General features: G+C 46.9%; 1 protein-coding gene across 6 annotated transcripts in view; it reads right to left on the bottom strand.

Annotated features, from left to right (window-relative positions):
• CCP110 (centriolar coiled-coil protein 110) overlaps window positions 1-19,147 on the bottom strand; it is a 1,154,773-nt gene that overhangs the window by 737,190 nt on the left and 398,436 nt on the right. For 5 of the 6 annotated variants that reach the window (XM_069647149.1, XM_069647148.1, XM_069647151.1 and 2 more), the window contains exon 4: window positions 7,372-7,500. In XM_069647149.1, coding sequence (XP_069503250.1) covers window positions 7,372-7,500 — 129 coding nt within the window. Of the gene's footprint in view, window positions 1-7,371; window positions 7,501-9,639; window positions 9,776-19,147 lie in introns of those variants that run through there. The other variant, XM_069647153.1, reaches the window with a different exon arrangement.

Genomic DNA, 19,147 nt, shown 5'->3' with positions numbered 1-19,147 from the left:
CCCTGCAGGAGTATAAGGCGGAGTAGTGGCTAAAGCGCCTACTCAGCCGTTACACTTCTACAAAACAAGAGCAATCCCAATCATAAAGGTCAAACAGGTGTCCAATTCAAAGTTCTATAAAGAACAAGTTACTTCTTACCTTGTAACCTTCTTTCGATGGGATGTTCCTCCGACGTATTCCTTATCTTTGATAATTCGTCTCCAGCTTGCTGGCCTCGGAAATTTTTTCTCTGTAGAGGGCGCTGCACGTCGACATCCGCCGAGTCGATGTCCCTCGACAGCCACCGTATCGGCGCCGACGTCACCATGCCCATAAATAGCCACGAGCGGCCTCCGTTGCTCAGTTCGGTTTTGTAGCATAAGATAAGTCATGCCTGAATTGGTTATTGACCTTGAAGGAGCATAAACTGCAACCACAAGGGAAGTATTACCGCAGGGATGGATGGGAGCGGCGATAAGGAATACGTCGGAGGAACATCCCATCGAAAGAACGTTACAAGGTAAGAAGTAACTTGTTCTTCGAAGGGATTGTGTCCTCCGACGTATTCCTTATCTTTGATAGACTCCCATAGCAGTGGTATGTAATTGGAGGTGGGAGTAATAATGTCATGTATCCGTTTTAGGAATGAACCAAATGTAATACGACTTTGCCAAATCTGGTCTCTTGACTAGTGGAGGAATCCAGGTTGTAAAATCTTGTGAATGTATGTGCGGACGACCATGTGGCAGCCGCACATATGTCTCGGACCGGTACCCCTCTTTGGAGGGCCGAAGAGGCTGCGATATCCCTGGTTGAATGAGCCCTAAGATTCTGGGGTGGCTCTTTCCCTGCCAGTTTGTAACATTCCAGAATGGCCAAAATAATTCACCTGGAAATGGTTTGTTTTGTTATGGGTAGTCCCAACTTGTGACCCGAGTATCCTACAAACAGTTGGTCTGCTTGCCTAATCCTAGCCAGTCTGCTGATGTAAAAGCTTAGAGCTCACCTTGGGTCCAGCCTATGTAGCCTTTCTTCCTCTTTCCCCGGATGGGGAGGAGGGTAGAATGAAGGTAAGGTAATTTTCTGAGTGATGTGAAATTCAGAAACCACCTTTGGGAGAAAATTAGGCTTCACCTGTAGGACAACTTTGTCCTTATGGAAAATTGTATGGGGGGGGGGTGGGATTACAAGATAGAGTGAGAAATCTCAGTGAACAAGAGTGGAGTACCCATTAGGAAATTTAAGACTAAATTTAAGTCCCATAAGGGAACCTGGAATGGTCTTAGAGGATAAACATTAGTTAATCCCTTGAGAAATTGTATTACCAGGGGTAGTTTGAAATACAATGGTTCCTCCGCAGTGCACTTGAAGATTGATAGCGCTGCGAGATAGCCTTTTACAGGGCCAACTTGAAGGCCTGAGTTTGCCAAGTAGAGCAGAAACGATAACACTGTTGGTGTACCACATGAAAAAGGGTCGATATTCTCTTCTCTACATCAGCTGCAAAATTTGTTCCAACGGCAGCGTAAAAAGACTTTGTTGCTGGCCTTCTGGCCGAAAGCAACACCTCCATGACGTCATCAGGGAGGTCCCAATCCTTGTACCTCACCGTTTCAGAAGCCAAGCGTGAAGGTTCTGATGTCTGGATGGACAACCTGACCTCCCTTCTGCGAGAGAAGATTCTCTGAGTGGAAGACGGATTGATCATTTGAGGAATAACAGGGACTGGTGGAAACGCGTAAAGGAGTGGCAACTCCCAGTCCATTACGAACGCATCCCCTAGAGCTCCTCTCGGGGGAAATTCCCTTGAACAGAACAGATCGCACTTCCTGTTGGTGCTGGTGGCGAACAGATCCACCTGAGGGGTTCCCCAAAGGGTGAAGATCTCTTGAAGGACTTCCTGAGCTAGCTCCCACTCGTGTGAGACTGTGCTCTGCCCGCTCAGAGCATCTGCTGTCAAATTCTTCTCTCCGGCTAGGTGGACTGCCGATAGAGAGATCCTTCCTCATTTGCCCAAAACCAGAGCTGCATTGCCTCTCTGCACAGTGGCAGTGACCCTACTCCTCCTCTTTTGTTGAGGTAGTGCATGGCCACCATGTTGTCCGTCATTATCAGGACATTTCTCCCCTGTACTGATGGCAGGAAAGCTTTCAGCGCTAGTCTGATCGCTCTCAGCTCTAATAGGTTGATGTGTAGTCTGGACTCCGATGGAGACCAACGACTGCTGATGGTCAAGTCGTTGGCATGGGCTCCCCACCCTGTGAGTGAGGCGTCTGTGACTACAGTTATCTCCAGCCATGGTTGCCAAAACAGTTCTCCTTTCAAGATGTTCTCTGGATAGGCCCACCATTGAAGGTCTTGGGCTACCTTGTCTGGAATCCGGAGGAGATCTGTCATTCTTCCTGAGTATTGTGACCACTGGGTTCTTAATGCCCACTGGAGAGATCTCATTTTCAGGCGAGCCTCTGGCACAAGGAAGATGCAGGATGCCATGAGGCCTAGCAACCTCAAAAAGTCGAAGGCTGGGAGATGTTGGGCATATTGAAACTTGTTGACCATCTGCAGAATATCTTGAGCCCTCACCTCTGGTGGCGAGGCTTTTCCCAGAGAAGTGTCCAGGACCGCTCCGATGAACTGGAGTCTCTGTGATGGCATCATCTGTGACTTCTTTAAATTGGAGGGAGAAGCCCAGTTTTTGAAGGAAGTGGCAGACATAATCTAGCTGGATCTGAGCTTGTTCCGAAGATACAGCTCTGATCAGCCAATCGTCCAGGTAGGGGTAGACGTGGATCCCTTCCTTCCTTAGACTTGCAGCCACTACCAACATTAGCTTGGTGAAGACCCTTGGGGCGGAGGTCAGCCCAAATGGCAGAACTCGGAATTGATAATGAGAGCCGCCAATTGCGAACCTCAGGTATTTCCTGTGTTTGAGATGGATTGGCACATGGAAATAAGCATCCTGGAGGTCCAGAGATACCAGCCAGTCCTGGATCTGGAGGGCCTGAAGGATCTTGGAGAGAGTTACCATCTTGAACGTGTCCTTCCCGAGGAACTTGTTCAATTCTCGTAAGTCCAAGATGGGTCTGAGTCCTCCGTCCTTCTTCGGTATGAGAAAGTAGGGGGGAGTACCAGCCCTAGTTCCTCTCCGTTACAGGTACCGGTTCTATGGCACCTTTCTCTAGCAGGTCTACAATTTCCTGCAAGAGGAGCGGATCTGGAACTTTTAGAGAGCTGTGCCCCGGTGGATGACTCTGAGGGATATGTAGAAAGGGTAGGCAGTAACCCTGGGCAACTGTCTCCAATGCCCAAGCATCTGACGTAACAGCCTGCCATTCTGTCAGATGGTGAGTTAACCTGCCCCCTACAGGTGTTTTGTGTGGAAAGACTTCAGAGTGGTTTGGGGGCAGCTGATGCAGATGCCGAGGGTAAAGAGGCACCTGCTGCTGCTGCGGCCTTAGTACTTTTGACCTGTCCACCTCGGGTGGATCTCCTTTGGCCTCTTTGAGCCGGCTGTCCTCTGCCTTTCCCGAATGCGGAATAGTAGCGAAAGGACTTTCCTCTTCCAGAGGTTCCTGAGGGGCGAAAAGGAGTTTGGCGGATTGCAGCTCCTAAAGATTTTGCTGCTGCTTTAGATGTTTGCAACTTTTCCAGACTGTCATCAGCCTTTTTACCGAATAAAGAAGAGCCGTCAAAGGGCATATTCAAAAGTCTGGCCTGTACATCTGGAGCAAAGCCAGACATTCGCAACCACGCATGCCTGCGGATTGTAGTACTTGGCGACATGGCCCTGCTGATACTGTCAGCGGAATCGATGCCAGTTTGAAGAGATTCGCACATGGCATTTTTGCCATCCTTAATGATGTTAAGAAAGGCCTCTCCTTCCGGTATGCCGTCAACCGCTGATGAAGCACACTCCCACAGTGTGTGACTGAACCTGGTGAGCGTACAAGTGGCGTTGATGGACTTCAACGCCATACTACAAGCAGAAAATACTTTTTTTGCCCTAGAATCATACCTTTTGTCACCTCTATCCTGTGGGACAGTAGGGTAAGCAGATCTGCTGCTTGATGAAGTTGCCGCTTGAACCACCAGGCTCTCTGGAGTCGGGTGTTTTGGTAAATATTCAGGGTCAGCCGCAGCTATCCTATACTTGGCTGACAATATTTTATTGACTGCAGGGATAACCTCAGGAGTTTCCCAATTTGATGCAATCTTCCTTTGTAAGGCTGTATGGAAGGGGACCACAGGATCCTCCTGTGGACCTTTGTCTAGTATGTCTGTAAGGTCATCCTGTTGAAAAACAGGAGAAGGCGCAGACCAACCCATGAATTCAATAATTCTTGCCATCAGGGTTCTATAGGGGATTTCGGCATGTTCCCCTGGGTCTGGTTTGACAAATTCCACTTCTGGGGAAGTGTCCCGCCCACTTGCCTCATGTAATGATTCCTGTAGGTCTGTCAACCTTCTTTCCTCAGAAGTAAAATCCTCTGAAACAGGTGGTGTGGTCCTCTGCAGCACGAAGGTTTCTTGGTCAGAATCCTCCCCTTCTTCATAGATTGAAGATAATATGGGGTACTCGGACCTCGGAAATGGTGTAAAACCCATTTCTAAGGCAGAAGGAGCCAAACTCGTCATTATTGGGTGAGAAAACGTAGATGTCGTCGACGCCGATGTGAAAGGCTTCGAAGGCGCCGAGAAAACTGGAAGAGGCCTCGAAGAACTCGAGAGGATCGGGATCCTACTCGAGGATGTCAACGCCGTTCTCGGCGTCGTGCTGGAGGCTCTGGGTATAACCGTTGGCTGTGAAGTAGCCGTGGTTTTCTCTTTTATCAGCATCGATGTCGGCGTCGATTCGATCGACCGATGCGTCAAAGAACCCTTCGGCAACGGCGTCGATGGCGCCGATCCATGCGTCGAAATGGTGCCTTCCTACCCGATGGCCCGTGGCGCTCTCGGGTGGACTCTTTCGCCGGGTGCAATGACTCGCAGCGTTTTGATTTTTGGGGTTTTTCACCCAGATCACCCTCAGCTGTCTTTGAGGGGGTCGAGGCCGCTTTCTCGAAGACGCTTAGCATTTTCTTCCTGAATTCCTCCAACTCAGCCTGAGAGCTGTGTTTTGTGGGGCAGGAGACCCTTTCTGGGGAAACAGAAGATGACGAGGAAGGGGATCTTCGACGTCTCTTCTTTGAGTGTCTAGATCTCGACGAGTGGTGGGAGCTACTTCGAGACCTAGAATGGGAATGCTTTCGACAGCGAGGTGACGAATGCCTCGACCGAAGAAACTTCAGAGGAGGTTTTGACTGACTTACCTCTCTGGAGCTTCCCCTTGCGCTCCTTCAAGGCTTTCGCCATCATGGACATGCAGTCCTCACACTCCGAACAATGGTGCTCGACTCCCAAGCACCACAAACCGATCCTGCGAGGATCCGTTATCGACATTTTCTTTCTGCAGTCTCGACATTTTTTGAAGCCGGACCGCGGAGTCGACGGTTCGGATGAAGAATCCATCAAGAACGGGTTGGTTTTATCGAGTGAAATATAAGAGGTTTATCTGACTGAATTGAGCAATGACATTCCGAGGCCCCACAAGGAGCGGAAAAACGGAACTGAGCAACGGATGCTGCGCGTGGCTATTTATGGGCATGGTGACGTCGATACGGTGGCTGTCGAGGGACATCGACTCGGTGGACGTCGACGCGCAGCGCCATCTACAGAGAAACATTTTCCGAGGCCAGAAAGCTGGAGACAAATTATCAAAGATAAGGAATACATCGGAGGACACAATCCCTTCGAAATATAGATACTTTAAACACTGATCTAGGAAATTCGTCCCTTCTCTCCAAGTGGGAACCACCACCTTTGGGACTAGGGAGGTGAGCCTGCTATGCAACACCCTCGCTATGGGACAGGGCAAGCAGGATCCCACTGGAGATGATCCCTCAATCCCCCAATGGGGAGAAGGAATGCTCAAGTAAGGATTCCATCCCACCTCCCATTACTTCTAAATCCTCAATGTTTGTTAGTTACATGGGGGCTGAATAGGGTAATGATATATAGGGCCCCTTTAATGTGCATGGATTGGTTTCTGACCTGTGTTTATTACCTCCTTGCTGTGAAGATCAGGGTCAATGGCATCTCCCCTTTCCTTCCAGGGAGGAATCCAAATACACCTAAACACCAGCAGCACGAGAGCCAAACAGAGAGCGAGAAATGAAGGCCTGCACATACGCACAGGTGAGGGAGTGCCTCCCTCACAGGAAAAAGCAGAACAAAGAACCACGTTAACGTGGTGTGCAGAAAGTTCGGAAAGTTTGCAGAATGCAGCAGCTTGGTTTAAGGCAAAGATCCTGGGACCACCAAAGTGGGTGGAAGAAAATCCAAACCAGAAGCAGCAGGGCGACACCCCACCGAATTGACGCCCAGATCCAGCTGGTCCCAAAACGGAGAAGCCACAGAGAACCAAGACCACACAGACCAAAGCCAGGTCTGAGATGTGGAACCGTGTCGGCCATAGAGACCAAAGCCCTGGATGGACCCCCACCTCTGGAAGAAGGGTACGCGACTTTGTACCAAGTGCAGGACGGAGGGTGGTGAGGCCAGAGTAGGAGCTTTTGTGTTTTGTGATGAGCTTCTTGGACTTCCTCCAGTTGCAAGGTAACAATCCTGGCAGACCAACAGTGTATATGTGAGCATAGGAGGAAGACTAGGTCCTGCTGCCGAATTAAGACAGGCATTCTCCAGGAAGGTCTTGTCCCAGTGCATTACAACCTCAAACAGTGATAGGTCAAGTGGCAATGACAATGTGCACAGGAATATGGAGTATTGGACATGTTTATAAAACTGCATTATATGGAGGATATAACGGCTCTAAACTAAAGTATTATAATTGTAAGGCCCATTTGGGAATCATTTATAAAAAAAATGACATGCATGGTTTCGCACAGCTGTAAATGTTTATGCAGTGATTATGTGGAATCACAAAATATCATCCTATTACAACAAATCCAAAATAACTAACTCCAAAATAACGAATTTGGTCAAGAACAAAAAATGGGGTTGGGAATAGTGATTTTGTGAGTGGGGGAAAGTATTAGGAACAAAAAAAGGGGGGCTTTGTGGGGAACCGCCCCCAAACCACCCAAAAACAAGAGGAATTAGTTATTTTTGAATGAGTTATTTTGGAATGAGTTATTTTGGTATTAGTTGTAATTTGATTAGTTATTTTGCGATTTCACATAAGCACATGTAATCCTATAAATGTTACTAATTGTCAGTTGAAGAAAGCCAGATTGCCAAGGACCGTGATAAAATGTATAAATAATCCAGGCTGGATCTTCCCTCAAGGGTGGTCAACGATTTTACAAATGAGTTCATTTCTCTTAATCACTGACCTGTACATTCTCTAGGATTTTATGGACACGATTCAATAAAGAGGTTTTCTTTTTGTTCTGCTTACTGGCTTCCAGCTCTATTGCCTTTTGTCTGTACTGCTGCATTTCTTTTTTCTTCTCGAAATCAAGCTGCAAAATACAAATCAATGTTTTAATGAATAGGCAAACTCGTTATTAACAAATAATCCTGCACATTATTTAAACGCATTTCAGTTTCGGGTCTGGGGCACGCCTCCCTAAATGTCCTAAAGTTCTTCATAATACAATATTATTCCACTTCACAAAAGTTTGAAACGGAAAGCAAAGCTTTTTGGGCTTGGAATAAAATTTGTCAAGTTGGGACAACAAAGCAAAGTGGCATAGAGCCATGATTTCTTTGGCAAAGGTGAAAGAAAATCAACAACTTCTATCTGCTATAACCAAAAGTAAGCACTAGGTTTTCGGCCATAACATTTTCATAGTGAAAACTAGGGTTAGGAAATACACGTTTTATTGAATGAACCTATGTACTAACTATATTGAAGGCAATGGTTAAAATGGGTATATTTTAAAAAGGTACACCAATATTATTCATTAACTGATCATCATATCAATAAAAAAACCTTTATGAAAAATAAAGGAAAATATGTGAAGTCCCCAAAAACCTATTTATTCAACACCAACGATGGGTAGTAATACAACAGAGGCAACCAAAATATAAAAGGTGCTAAACGCATAAACAGCTAAGCATGGTGACTCAGGGCCGTCTAGAGGTTTAGGACTTCAACTGCCATAATCCCATGCCATCATATTCAATGGTGAAGGATCATGGAAGTCACAGTCCAAATCATCTAGGAGGATCACAATGAGCAACTATGAGCTGGAGTATGACCTATCTAGCACTGACGTGTCCAGACTGACTGGGGTGGCCCAAGTGGGGCACTGACTTCTGCAGGGGTGGCATTTAGTACACCCAAGGTAATGGTGAGGCAAATCAGATCCCAGGTGTAGACCATGCCACTCCATGGACACGCCTACGCTATCTAGAAGACTACAAAAAAAAAACTATTTCTAACACCATTGTACTGGGATGGTCCACTGAGGGGGTGATGTGAAAGTTTGGAGTCTGCATTTTCCTCAATTTTTAAGGCAGCACTCAATGAAGGTAAACCAGTGCTGTGCCTTGTTTCACCGTTATTGAAAAACGTGCAAATTCTAGTTCTAGAAAACATGAGGAGGAACATGCCAATTAAAACAAGCAATCTGAAAACGCATTGGAATGTACCTTGAAGATTGGCAAATGGACAACACACGGATTAGGAAGCGAGTTCTACAGATCAATCAAAATGGATTTAGCGTTTATCGCATGGAGTATGAAAGAGAGCACGTGCAGGAGACGGAGTTACATAACACGTCTCTTTGCAAGTACAGTAAAGCATTGTTCTAAAAAGAGATCGTTACACTCTTATTCACAGACCATACACTCGGAAAACAGCCACACAGTGGGCAAAGACCAGAACAAGGAAATTGATCTTAAACGTAGTGTTAATCTGGACTTGAAGATACAATGCGCAAGTGTGGAGTCAACCTTTCTGAGCAATGTGTATGGCTTTTCTATAACCGCTAACGGCACAAATTAGGATTTTAAAATGATACAAAACAAGAGTTCGACATTTTGGGGAGCTCGTGCTTGTAGCCTATAAGAGCCTAGTTAGCTTGACACCAAAAAGCACCAGAAGCAACATTTGGCTCCCCAGGCCAAACAATGCTGGACATACACATGTATGTGAATTTAACTCTAACCCAAATGCACAATCTATAAACATTAGGAGTTCTCTATAGGTCACTTAAAGCAGAAGGGGTCATTAACAATAGACAAAATGACAGGTTTCCATTTTACGTGAAAGTTAGATTTGCGGAACGCTGAACGCTATGTACGAAGCTCTTCGTCCTGCCATGGTAGCTACTGGTCAATGCTGGATACCGAGGAGCTGCTTTTACCTCCAATTTTAAATTCCATCCTTGCAAAATGCGATCATTTTGGAGCATTAAAAACGTGCCCAGTGTCGACAAAAACGCACATGAATAAACAAAACTACACAGCGCATGGATATATCCGAATGCTGCTAAAACCCGTGAACATTATGTTTTTTAGCAGTCATTTAGTCATAGAAAGCCTTCACATATAAGCGAAACAAAATGTTAGCAAGCCAATGCTTAACGCTTCTAAAAAACAAAGGGATGTTTTTAAACACTAAGAACAGTATATAGTACCTCTAGGTCACGTACCTTAACATGTAAATACAGGGGCAGCATTTTTGTTTGCAAAACATGCTCTTCTTTAGTTTCTCTGTTCCCTTAGTCGTGCCTTCAGAATACTAGTCGCGAGAGAGTTCGATGACGACTGTGACCACATCTACACGAGCGAAACCCTCAAGGACAAACACTCAAGTCACATGACCACGGCGGTGGCTGTTTGTTTGCAGATTGCCAGGGATAGTGAAGCCGATGGGCGTCACATGACAAAAAATGTCTGTTTCAAATTGCTAAGGTGATAATTAACTCATGAATGGCTAAACTACAAAAACAGGTGCAGAAACTGGATGAACTAGAACATGGATATCGCCCTAGAAAAACAGAAGATGGCCTGTTATTTTAACCTTTGCTAAAATAAAAAGTAAATGGATCAATGTGCAGATTTAACATGATGGCCTGGTTCCATTGTTTAAACATAAAACCATAATGTATTAAAAAATATGTGTAACCATGTACAGATGGATGGTTGAATGGCCTTGAAGCATACAGGCAAAGCTCCACCATGCCCACACAGAAAGCCAAACTCTCACACGACTGGACAGACTACAAAAACACTATTCCAGATTGGATAGGTCATCATGGTTATATGCGATTTCTTCACTGGAAATAAACATTGTGGGGGAAAAAATATTTTAAGCCACTGAACACCCTTCACAACATATTTTAGTAATGGTGCAAATATATAAACAAACTCCAGGCATACAATATTTGGAGAAGTGTTGGATGGTGGCTTTAAAAAAACAAAAAAAAACTCTTACCGCTTCAATGTTTATTTCCAGCAATGAAATCACTGGGTCCCCGGTCATCATCAACCTTATGTAAAAGTAGTTTTGTGCATTATATTTTATATAAAATAATGAAACATGGGTGACTTTTTTTTTTTAAGAATAGCATTATACCACATGAAAAGATGTAAACATGCCCCAAAAATGAACCCTCAAATTCACGAGAAGGGAGGAGACATTTTAAAATCAATATCTATCCGTCTGTGGCAAAGCCTACAAGGTAACAAACAGACAGGGAGCCTAACAATGTTCAACAAAGGCACTATCCAGCCTGAAAGGAAGTAAATGCTGTGAGGAAATCGAGCAAATGAGTTCCATCTCCCCAAGGGGGAGCCCCCCGCCCCATGAGGCTAGGGACGGGAGCCCACTCTGCTATACCCTTCCTAGGGGTAGAGGCAAGCGGGACCTCACCGGGAGGGACTCAATCTTTAGGGTAAAAGGATTCCCGTTCCTGTGAGGAATTCCCTAAAGCTGTGTTCATCATGGCATACATGGGATGCTCTAAAATATCAGATTTTTAAACATCAAGATTGGGACAAAGAATCTTCAATAGATTCCGTTATCACATAGAAAAAGAACATGTCCCTTTAAATCTAGAATCCAATCCACTGGGAGGAGTACGTTAAATAACCTGTACTCAACAAGTAACCTGGGTACAGAGGAATGTATATGCAGGCACATGAAGGCACTGAACTGCATAACACCTGAATGGATAGAAAGTACAGCAAACAAAACCCAGGAAGCCAGCAAGTTGGAAATTCGCACGAAAGTGAAGAATAGGACGCCAGAGTCACAGCGAGGCCCCAGTTTGCGAAGCCGACAGGGTAGGCGCTATTAAGATGGATTTCTAAACTCTGACCTGGTGGGCAGAGGTTTAGGAGGCCACCCTTCTTTAGTGGAACAGGGGAACCTTCTGGACAAGCCAGACCAATCAAGGTAGCTTGGCGGCGGTCAAGGCCAAGTCTCAGGAGGAGAGAGTGATTGGAAGCCCACAATGAGACAGTAACACACAGTAACGAGCCACAGATTACTCTTAAGACGGGTGTATATCGCAAATACATATACATTATAGGCTTTATAATCAAACACGAATAACCACAGTAATAAGAAACAATACCCACACAAGCGTATCACTAAGTTACATATATACACAATTGCTTTTAGCCTAATGCAAGATGGGGGAAAACAAATCCACAACCTGCAATACAAGGAGGGTTAACAATTATTGCATTGGGCGATCTTCAGACTCCAAACCCTAACTTAAGCAGTCCAACCCTATGAAGTATGAAGAATAAAGTTCCACTTTTCGAGGAGTGTCTACCCTTGCAGGCAGAGCGACTTTGATATTCGGGAATAGCTAGGGAGCGCAGGCTAACCCAGCCAAAGTGAGGATCTTTTAAGGGATTCTCGAGCCTAAAAGTATATTGGTTGTGCCACAGGCCACCGGTAAGTGAAGCAAGTACTCACCGCCCCTCGGCACAGGTCGGATCAAACTTTGCCAGTTTAGTCGAGGTTACTTGTAGGTTCGAGCTCTACAGTTTCTCAGCGCTCTGGCTATCAGCGGCTGCGTGACAGGACGATCGACCATGACGGGACAGTAGTCTTTTCTCAGCTCACAAAGAAGAGATTAAGAAAATGTCAGTGCAGAAGGCTTCAAGGCACAGGAGGGCAGATAGGAAACACACCTACAGCGACCGTCACCAAAACGTAGGGACGCAGGAATCCCAGACTCGTGGCGTGGTGCGCCTTAGATTGCGACCCAGAGGCGCTAGGACTATGAAATTTGGCGGGAGAGTGCCGTGGACCACAAGCTAGCGATTCACCAAGTCTAGAGTATCAACTTGGGATGGCGGTGCACCTATGAGATAGCCTGGGGTAGAGCTGGTCAGTTCACTGGACGGCCCAGGAACTCTTCTGAGAAGGCTCTTTTGGCGGGTAATCAGGAGGTGCAGAGAGTAGTTGTTCCCACTACTCCAAACACCTTCTAATATTGATGACAAAAGCAGGGGTCCAACGGGACAGCAGAGGGCTCAGGGTGGCAAATCTTCTAGTGCGTCTCCGGCAGTTCCACAGGTCTGCTTCAGAGTTTCAGGATACTTGTCTCCTTCTGTAGTTCTGAGTGAACTTCAGTAGATCGACCTGGAATGGATGCAGAGCCCCTTCTCTATCCAAGATTCGTTTCAGGCTCAAATCTGGGATAAGCAAATGGAAGATCTGCTGTCTTGCGTGCACGCTAGGTGTGGGCCAATCTGTCACGACCCTCGCCCAAAACCCCCTCTGGCAAACCCATTGGCCAGGTGGAGCCAGGACTCGGGCCTCTAGAGCCTGGCATCCTCTTCAAAAGCCCTCATGGCGCCATGCTCATACACCATGAAAAACAATGTGCTTGGGGAACTACTTTATTGTATTGTCAGCCAACATGGAGGCATCCAATTAGCTTGGTTCCTAAGAACCAAGCTATGCGGTCTAGTGTTTTGGGTGTGGTAGCCTAGGGACTACTTTACCTGGACTATTTTGTTGGGGCTATTTAAACCACACCCGAGAAAGACAACACGCTTCGCGTTACTTTGAAGCTTGCAACGTGACGATCACAGTGTCCAGCTATTCCCTCGAACCTCAGAGAAGCAGAACCTGCAAGGAGACAAAAGGAACATCATTAGCAGCAGCATCTTACCTGCAGTCTTCATCTTTAAACACCCGCAGCTACTGAGAACAACTTCCTCGAATCTGCACGCCTCCCGGACAGAACAACCTGAAAGAGGAAGATAGAGGCAACATTAAAGAAAGCAGTAGAGACATTTACAAATTAGGAACTGCTCCAAAGGCTTACCTGGCTGGTCGCCTCTCGGCTGGCACCACTCCGGACATTCCACTCACGCTGAAGAACACCACGAGCTACAAGGAAGGACAACACAGGTTAGCAAAGGCAAGACTTTGCAGCGCTGTGCATAGTGCTTACTTACCGCATCATAGCGCTCTTAATGTGCCATCATTTACCAGCGGGGCTCAACCAAGCCAGTTCGCCGCGCTGAAGCTCTGCATACCTAAGGGAGAAAAAAAGAGACATTTTAAACAAAGAAAGGCATGCAGGATAGCGACAAAACTAAAGAACAGCAATAAGACCTACCTGAACAATATCAAACAGGCATGTGTCAGTGAAGTAACGATCGCATTCGCGCATGAAAGACAACGCGCCACAGCAAAGAAGGCAGGACGGAGAGCACGCCTAATTCTACCACAAGGTGAGAAGAAGGCGCCAGAGGGACTGAAATCATACGGGGGTAGAGAGAGGATACTTACCCCAGTCGGTCAGTCTTGAACACAGTCCTCCTGTATTTTCAGGCAGAACCTTCACCGCAGACCACATCATGGCAAAGCTGAGAAGCATACCAGCGTGTAACCCGGCTGGGTGGCGTCCCTGTGGATACCAGGTGAGCGTAACACAATCATGGCCCACGGTGGTCTAAGTCATTCAGGCATACCAGACATCCTGGCACAACTAGTGTGGATTGGGACCAGACAGTCCCAGTTCTCTTCCTGGGCACTAGCACACGTGACATGCAGGAGCCTGCAAAAGATGCGGTTTTTGCAGAAGGCTTCATGGCTAAATAAGGAAGTCCTGGGTCAGCTTGACCTGGGTGAAGGCTAAGGACAAGATGGCCAATGGACAGAACAAAAGATTTCGTGGCACAGCCATTTTCAGCACTGGCCACCGTCATGGACCAAACGCGATAAACGCTGTATGGTACAATATTAAAGGTCAACATACATAATGTCACTAGGAAAAGGTTGTGGCAACATTATATATGGTGACCATATATATGGGGTCAAGGGGAGCAGGGGTTGCAGGGGTGTCCCCCGCATTTTCCATGTGAGAATCTCCCTGCAAAAAAAATGCCATTGTTTGGCGAAATCTTCTCAGGGACATTAACAAATGGAACCATAAAAAAAAGACCAAGTAAACTGCTGCCACCAGTTCGTCCTGGGCACAGTTGCATAACCACCACACATCCTTTGAGGGTGCCTAGGGTCATAAAAATGAAAAGACACCTGTGCGTGGTACAGTAAGTTACTTGGTGTACAGATAAAAAGTTACCAAGAAATGGCAACATAGTCAAACACTAAGGAAAACAGTTTCCCAGTACTGACAGTCTGAAGGACATGTCAGTTTCCCCATATCAACAAATTAGCAAAATCCCAGGGGAGTATAGCTAATGGCTGGGCTTCACTGGAAAAAGTCAGGTTAGGTCGATCTAACACAATATGGAGGGAAAATTGCATTAAAAAAATCTTTCCTAGCAGTCGCCCAGAGGAATATAGTGGCGAGACCACGAGGGATCCATGGTGGACAGCCGGTCCACAAACCATCGCCAACTACACCGCAACCAGAAAGCAGTAGGGTGTCCGGCCAGGCATCGAGTGACCGAGACACTGCAAGAAGGAAGAAAATTCAGACGAAGAGAAACAGACAGCGGTGTGGGACAAGAAAGAAGGTCCCCGGGGAACAGGGCTCCCGAAGAGGTTCTCTTTCACAGTTGAAGATAACAAGGAGAATGAGAATAAAGGGAGACCCAGTGGGCATCATAACATACAAGAAACACATCTCAGTAGAAGTCAGGAGACAAAGTTAAACCTGAAATTGATTAACTTAAAACATTGTGACATAGGAGAAAACCTAAATACAGAGAGAAAAGAACAGTGCATAACAATAACCTGGGAAAAGAGGAAATACATTATATTCTATAAGTAAATATTATGAGGCAGAGTTCAGAGGAACTATTCAATTTAACTATGTACAAGGTCAAGCAGACCAGAACAAGTTGGACTATAATTGCACAGCAGGGAAATTCAACCAGGAAAACCAGCAAACAAGAATATAGAGCAGATTTATAAAGCTACATACAGTCTAATGTAATTCCACAAGACAAAACCCATGATTGTGCCAATGTTTTAAATAAAATATGATAAATGATGTTCCTTTAAGCATAATCCAAAAACATTCACTTAGATGCATATGTGTGGATTGTAGGCACACACCACCAAGATTACCACTTTACACCTGCCAAGGTAGCCTCCAACTCTCAGTTTCATTGGTATGTTTAAGCTGGGCCCACTATCCATCATGTACTAGGCTGTATACGAAAGCACTTCTAGTTGCAGTCTATGAGAGGGGGCTTGATCTCACAAAATTCCCACTAGAGTAAAGCATGCAGAACCGAATGCTGTCCAAGATGGGGGAAGACAGTTACTGAGGAGGGTTTGCCACCTGCACCATTATAGTGTAACTGGCCCCACATACTTCATGGGTGAACAGTGGCTGCAGCAAGTCTTATTACGAGAGACCAGAAATTTGACCAAATCGACCACATTGTATGCAAACTACACTGGCTTCATCGGGAGGACAGCTCAGCGCTAACGTGCTCACCTTGGAAACAAGACGACATAGAGCAACACAGGTTCGATCCCCGGTCCGCGCTTCGAAACCTCTTGGTATGAAGCACGTTGTAAATAACCTATCATATCATATCATGGCCAGAAGACTGTTGAAGACTGCATGTATCATCTCCAAAGCAGTCCCGAATAGTGCACCACAGTACCTGGCGGCTAAAGTCCACATATCTGGTGGCATTTCGTCCTCTCACAGTAAACTGCCCAAACGGCTTGAATCACAACTCAAAGAGAGGACCCACAAACAAACCTTCACTTGTCATGCACCCACCCTCTGAAACTCAATCGCAGTGTCGGCTTGGAATGCCTCCACAATTCTCCAATTTCGCAAATCTCTCAAAACAAGGCTCTTTCAACAACACCTAACCAAGGACTAATTCTAGTGGATGCACATACCGATGCAGACCTCATAGTTCTGGCTACTATTTAGAAGATGCCAGCCCAAATGCTAGCTACCTACACTCTGTACAGCGCTCCACTGCTCTTGAGCTAGGTCAGCACTTTAAACAATAAAATAAGCTGCATAACCAGCTGCAGCCTCAAATGCATCTAAAACCCAACTTGCAACTAAAAACACTATGCCGGGACGGGACTGGTCAAGCCTTCCAATGAAGCTTGCAAGGTCACAGAACCACTCCAAAGTTGGGACATCTCTAGCTCGCTTCAGACATTCCTTCCAGCTGGATTATAGAAACTGCTGGACTAGGAAGGCATTTTAGGTATACAATGTGTATTGAATCAGACTATTGCTCTTTTGCGTGATGGAGTGAAATGTTTTTCCTTGGAGACGTCGTCGATTGTTTCGGCAATTCACTTGTGCAGTAGCTCTGTTCTTTTGTCAAGGTCAGCTTTGTCCGGGGCCCTTGTCAGTGGTTTGTTTATTTCCAGTTGTTCTATTAGGTTGTTAATTTTGATGGTCCTTGTAAAGACTGGAGGGGGGGTTATCTGTACTCCTGCCCTCTATATGGCAGAGTAGAAGCACAGAGCACCCCAGCCAAGGTTCTCAATTGTGGTAGCAATAGACGAGCAACCAAGGCTTAAGCTCTCAGGAGGTGATGCAGGCTGGTTCTTAAGTACAGTGTAGTCCCCAACAAAGGAATGTCCACACTATGTTATGCGATCAAACAGTTCTTCATATAAATAATCTTCAATATATACACAAGCAATAAGACACTTTAATCTTTAAAATGCACCAACTGCTTGGGGGCATGGCCAGCCGAGGACGCCGACGGATGCCTCCTCTGTGAGCTCTGTGCTCCTTTCCTACCCCGAGACCCGAGTCCCCCTCCAAAAGAGACTGGTGGCACGAAGGACAAGCCCTATGGGCACATGAATGCCCAGAGAAATAGCAGGGCAAGTTTGCAGCAGTAAGGAGCCCATCCGACGGAGCTACAAACTACTCTGTGGGGCGGAGCGGTTCCCCTGCCAAGATGGCTGCAGGGACGTTATGCAGGATCGAAGGCTTCAGCCCGAGGAGCTCCGGAGCTGAATGTCTGATGAACTGAGCATGCCCGTATGCAGAGGATAACCCCTGCTTTGGCCCGACATAGACCACGGGGTGAACCGCCTGGAGGGAGCAGAATTGCAAGACCCTGCCAGCCTGGAGAAATCCACCATGCTCCGGGGTCCTGTGCCCCTCCTCCCTCCACATCACAGGCGGGAGGCCTGACCGTAGGGAAGAGAAGGCCGGAACGGTGACAGCCGACACAGGCGGCGGTTCACCTAAATAAGTAAGGAGGTGCTCGGAGCAGCCGCAGGGAGAAGCAGGATAGGAAAAATCAGCTACGCGATAGGCGCATTATGAAAAGGAGGGCTGTCCCTGGTAGGCAACAGTGCCTACAGTCGGAGCGCCGCAACAGCCCCCAAGATGGAGGAAAGTAAGCACGGCCCTATGGATATCAAGCCCCGGGCACAAAAGGGGACATGAAAACAAAACAAACCACACAGAAAATAAAAGAATGCAGCAAATAACGCGTGCATGCAATTTGGAGCAGCAACACTACCCAATGCCCACGCAGTGCGGCACCACTTGAGGAGTCCAATGAGGTGAAGAAACACTGGGACACTGGGGCATGCATCTGGCACTTGGCCTAGCCAGCTGGGAACCCCCACACGGGTCAAATGGAACAGTAACGGCCCCAGGACCCTTATACAAGCAACTTTTCAGCTCTTTCCCCCACCACAACAGGACTGACAGGAGCACTTGCGAACAGAAAGTGGGGGAAAAGCTGTGCTAGGCAGCAAGCATAATCAGTTAAGAGCGCCCCCACAAACTAAAGTCCGCAAAACCACCACCGGCATCTAAAGCACCAACCTGGAGGGCGGACACACGCCTCATCTGAAAGCAAGAGAGGATTGTGTCCAGAGTGAAGGCACAGGGCAAAGACAGCGGCAGCGAGTGGCCCCATTCCCCCTCCACACACGGGTGGGCAGCCAACACGCACATGAAGCGAAGCCTGATCGAGGGCATAGAGGATCGTGGGAAGATCCCGATGGGGAGGTGCTGGGGGCGAACGGGATGCACCTAACTCGGCATAGGCAGGTAATCCCGCAGGGCAACAAAATGGAAAGCATGCGCAATACCACATGATTCCAAACGCCTAAAGCAAGCAAGAAACATGGAGGCATACCCCTGAGACACAGACAAACCCCCCGGGGCCAACATAAGAGGGAACATCTCCGGAGACTGAACAGAAGCGGCTGGACAAAGGCCAATCCTGTCACGGCAGGACAGACGGGGGGCCTTGTTAAACACCTGGCTAACCGGTGGGAAATCGCCGAAAGTGGATTAGGGCTGAATAAGAAGGACAGCACAATAGAAGAACGAAAGATTCAGCAACTCCAGTCACATCCATAACGCAGAGGGGTATTTGCACTTTGGGCCGAAGGAGGGGGCACCCCCCACTACTGAAAGCAGCAATAGACCCAAAACTCAGGGTGCAGCTGGAACAAGGCAGGCAATAATAGGAGCCACGGGCCACGACAAAGGCACTGTCATCCACACATAGATAACCATGGCCAAACAAACAACGAAATCGAAAGGTTCAGCGTCCAGAGACATTAAAGCCCTAATGCAATCCGCAGAGACTCACAAACGCAACCATCAAAAGGCAACTGGACAGATACTCCCCCCTCCACCAGAGGGTTCCCTTTAATCTGAATATCCACCAATACGTAAATAGGACCTGCTGGCAATGCTGCAGGAGCTGAAAAAAAGACATTAAAGATAGCACCTCTGATCTAGCCAA

This window comes from Ambystoma mexicanum, chromosome 2q, assembly GCF_040938575.1.
Source record: "Ambystoma mexicanum isolate Mex_15411 chromosome 2q, UKY_AmexF1_1, whole genome shotgun sequence".
Classification (NCBI taxonomy): domain Eukaryota; kingdom Metazoa; phylum Chordata; class Amphibia; order Caudata; family Ambystomatidae; genus Ambystoma; species Ambystoma mexicanum.
Note: the sequence above shows the minus strand (reverse complement) of the source record. Positions and strands in the feature narration are given on the sequence as shown.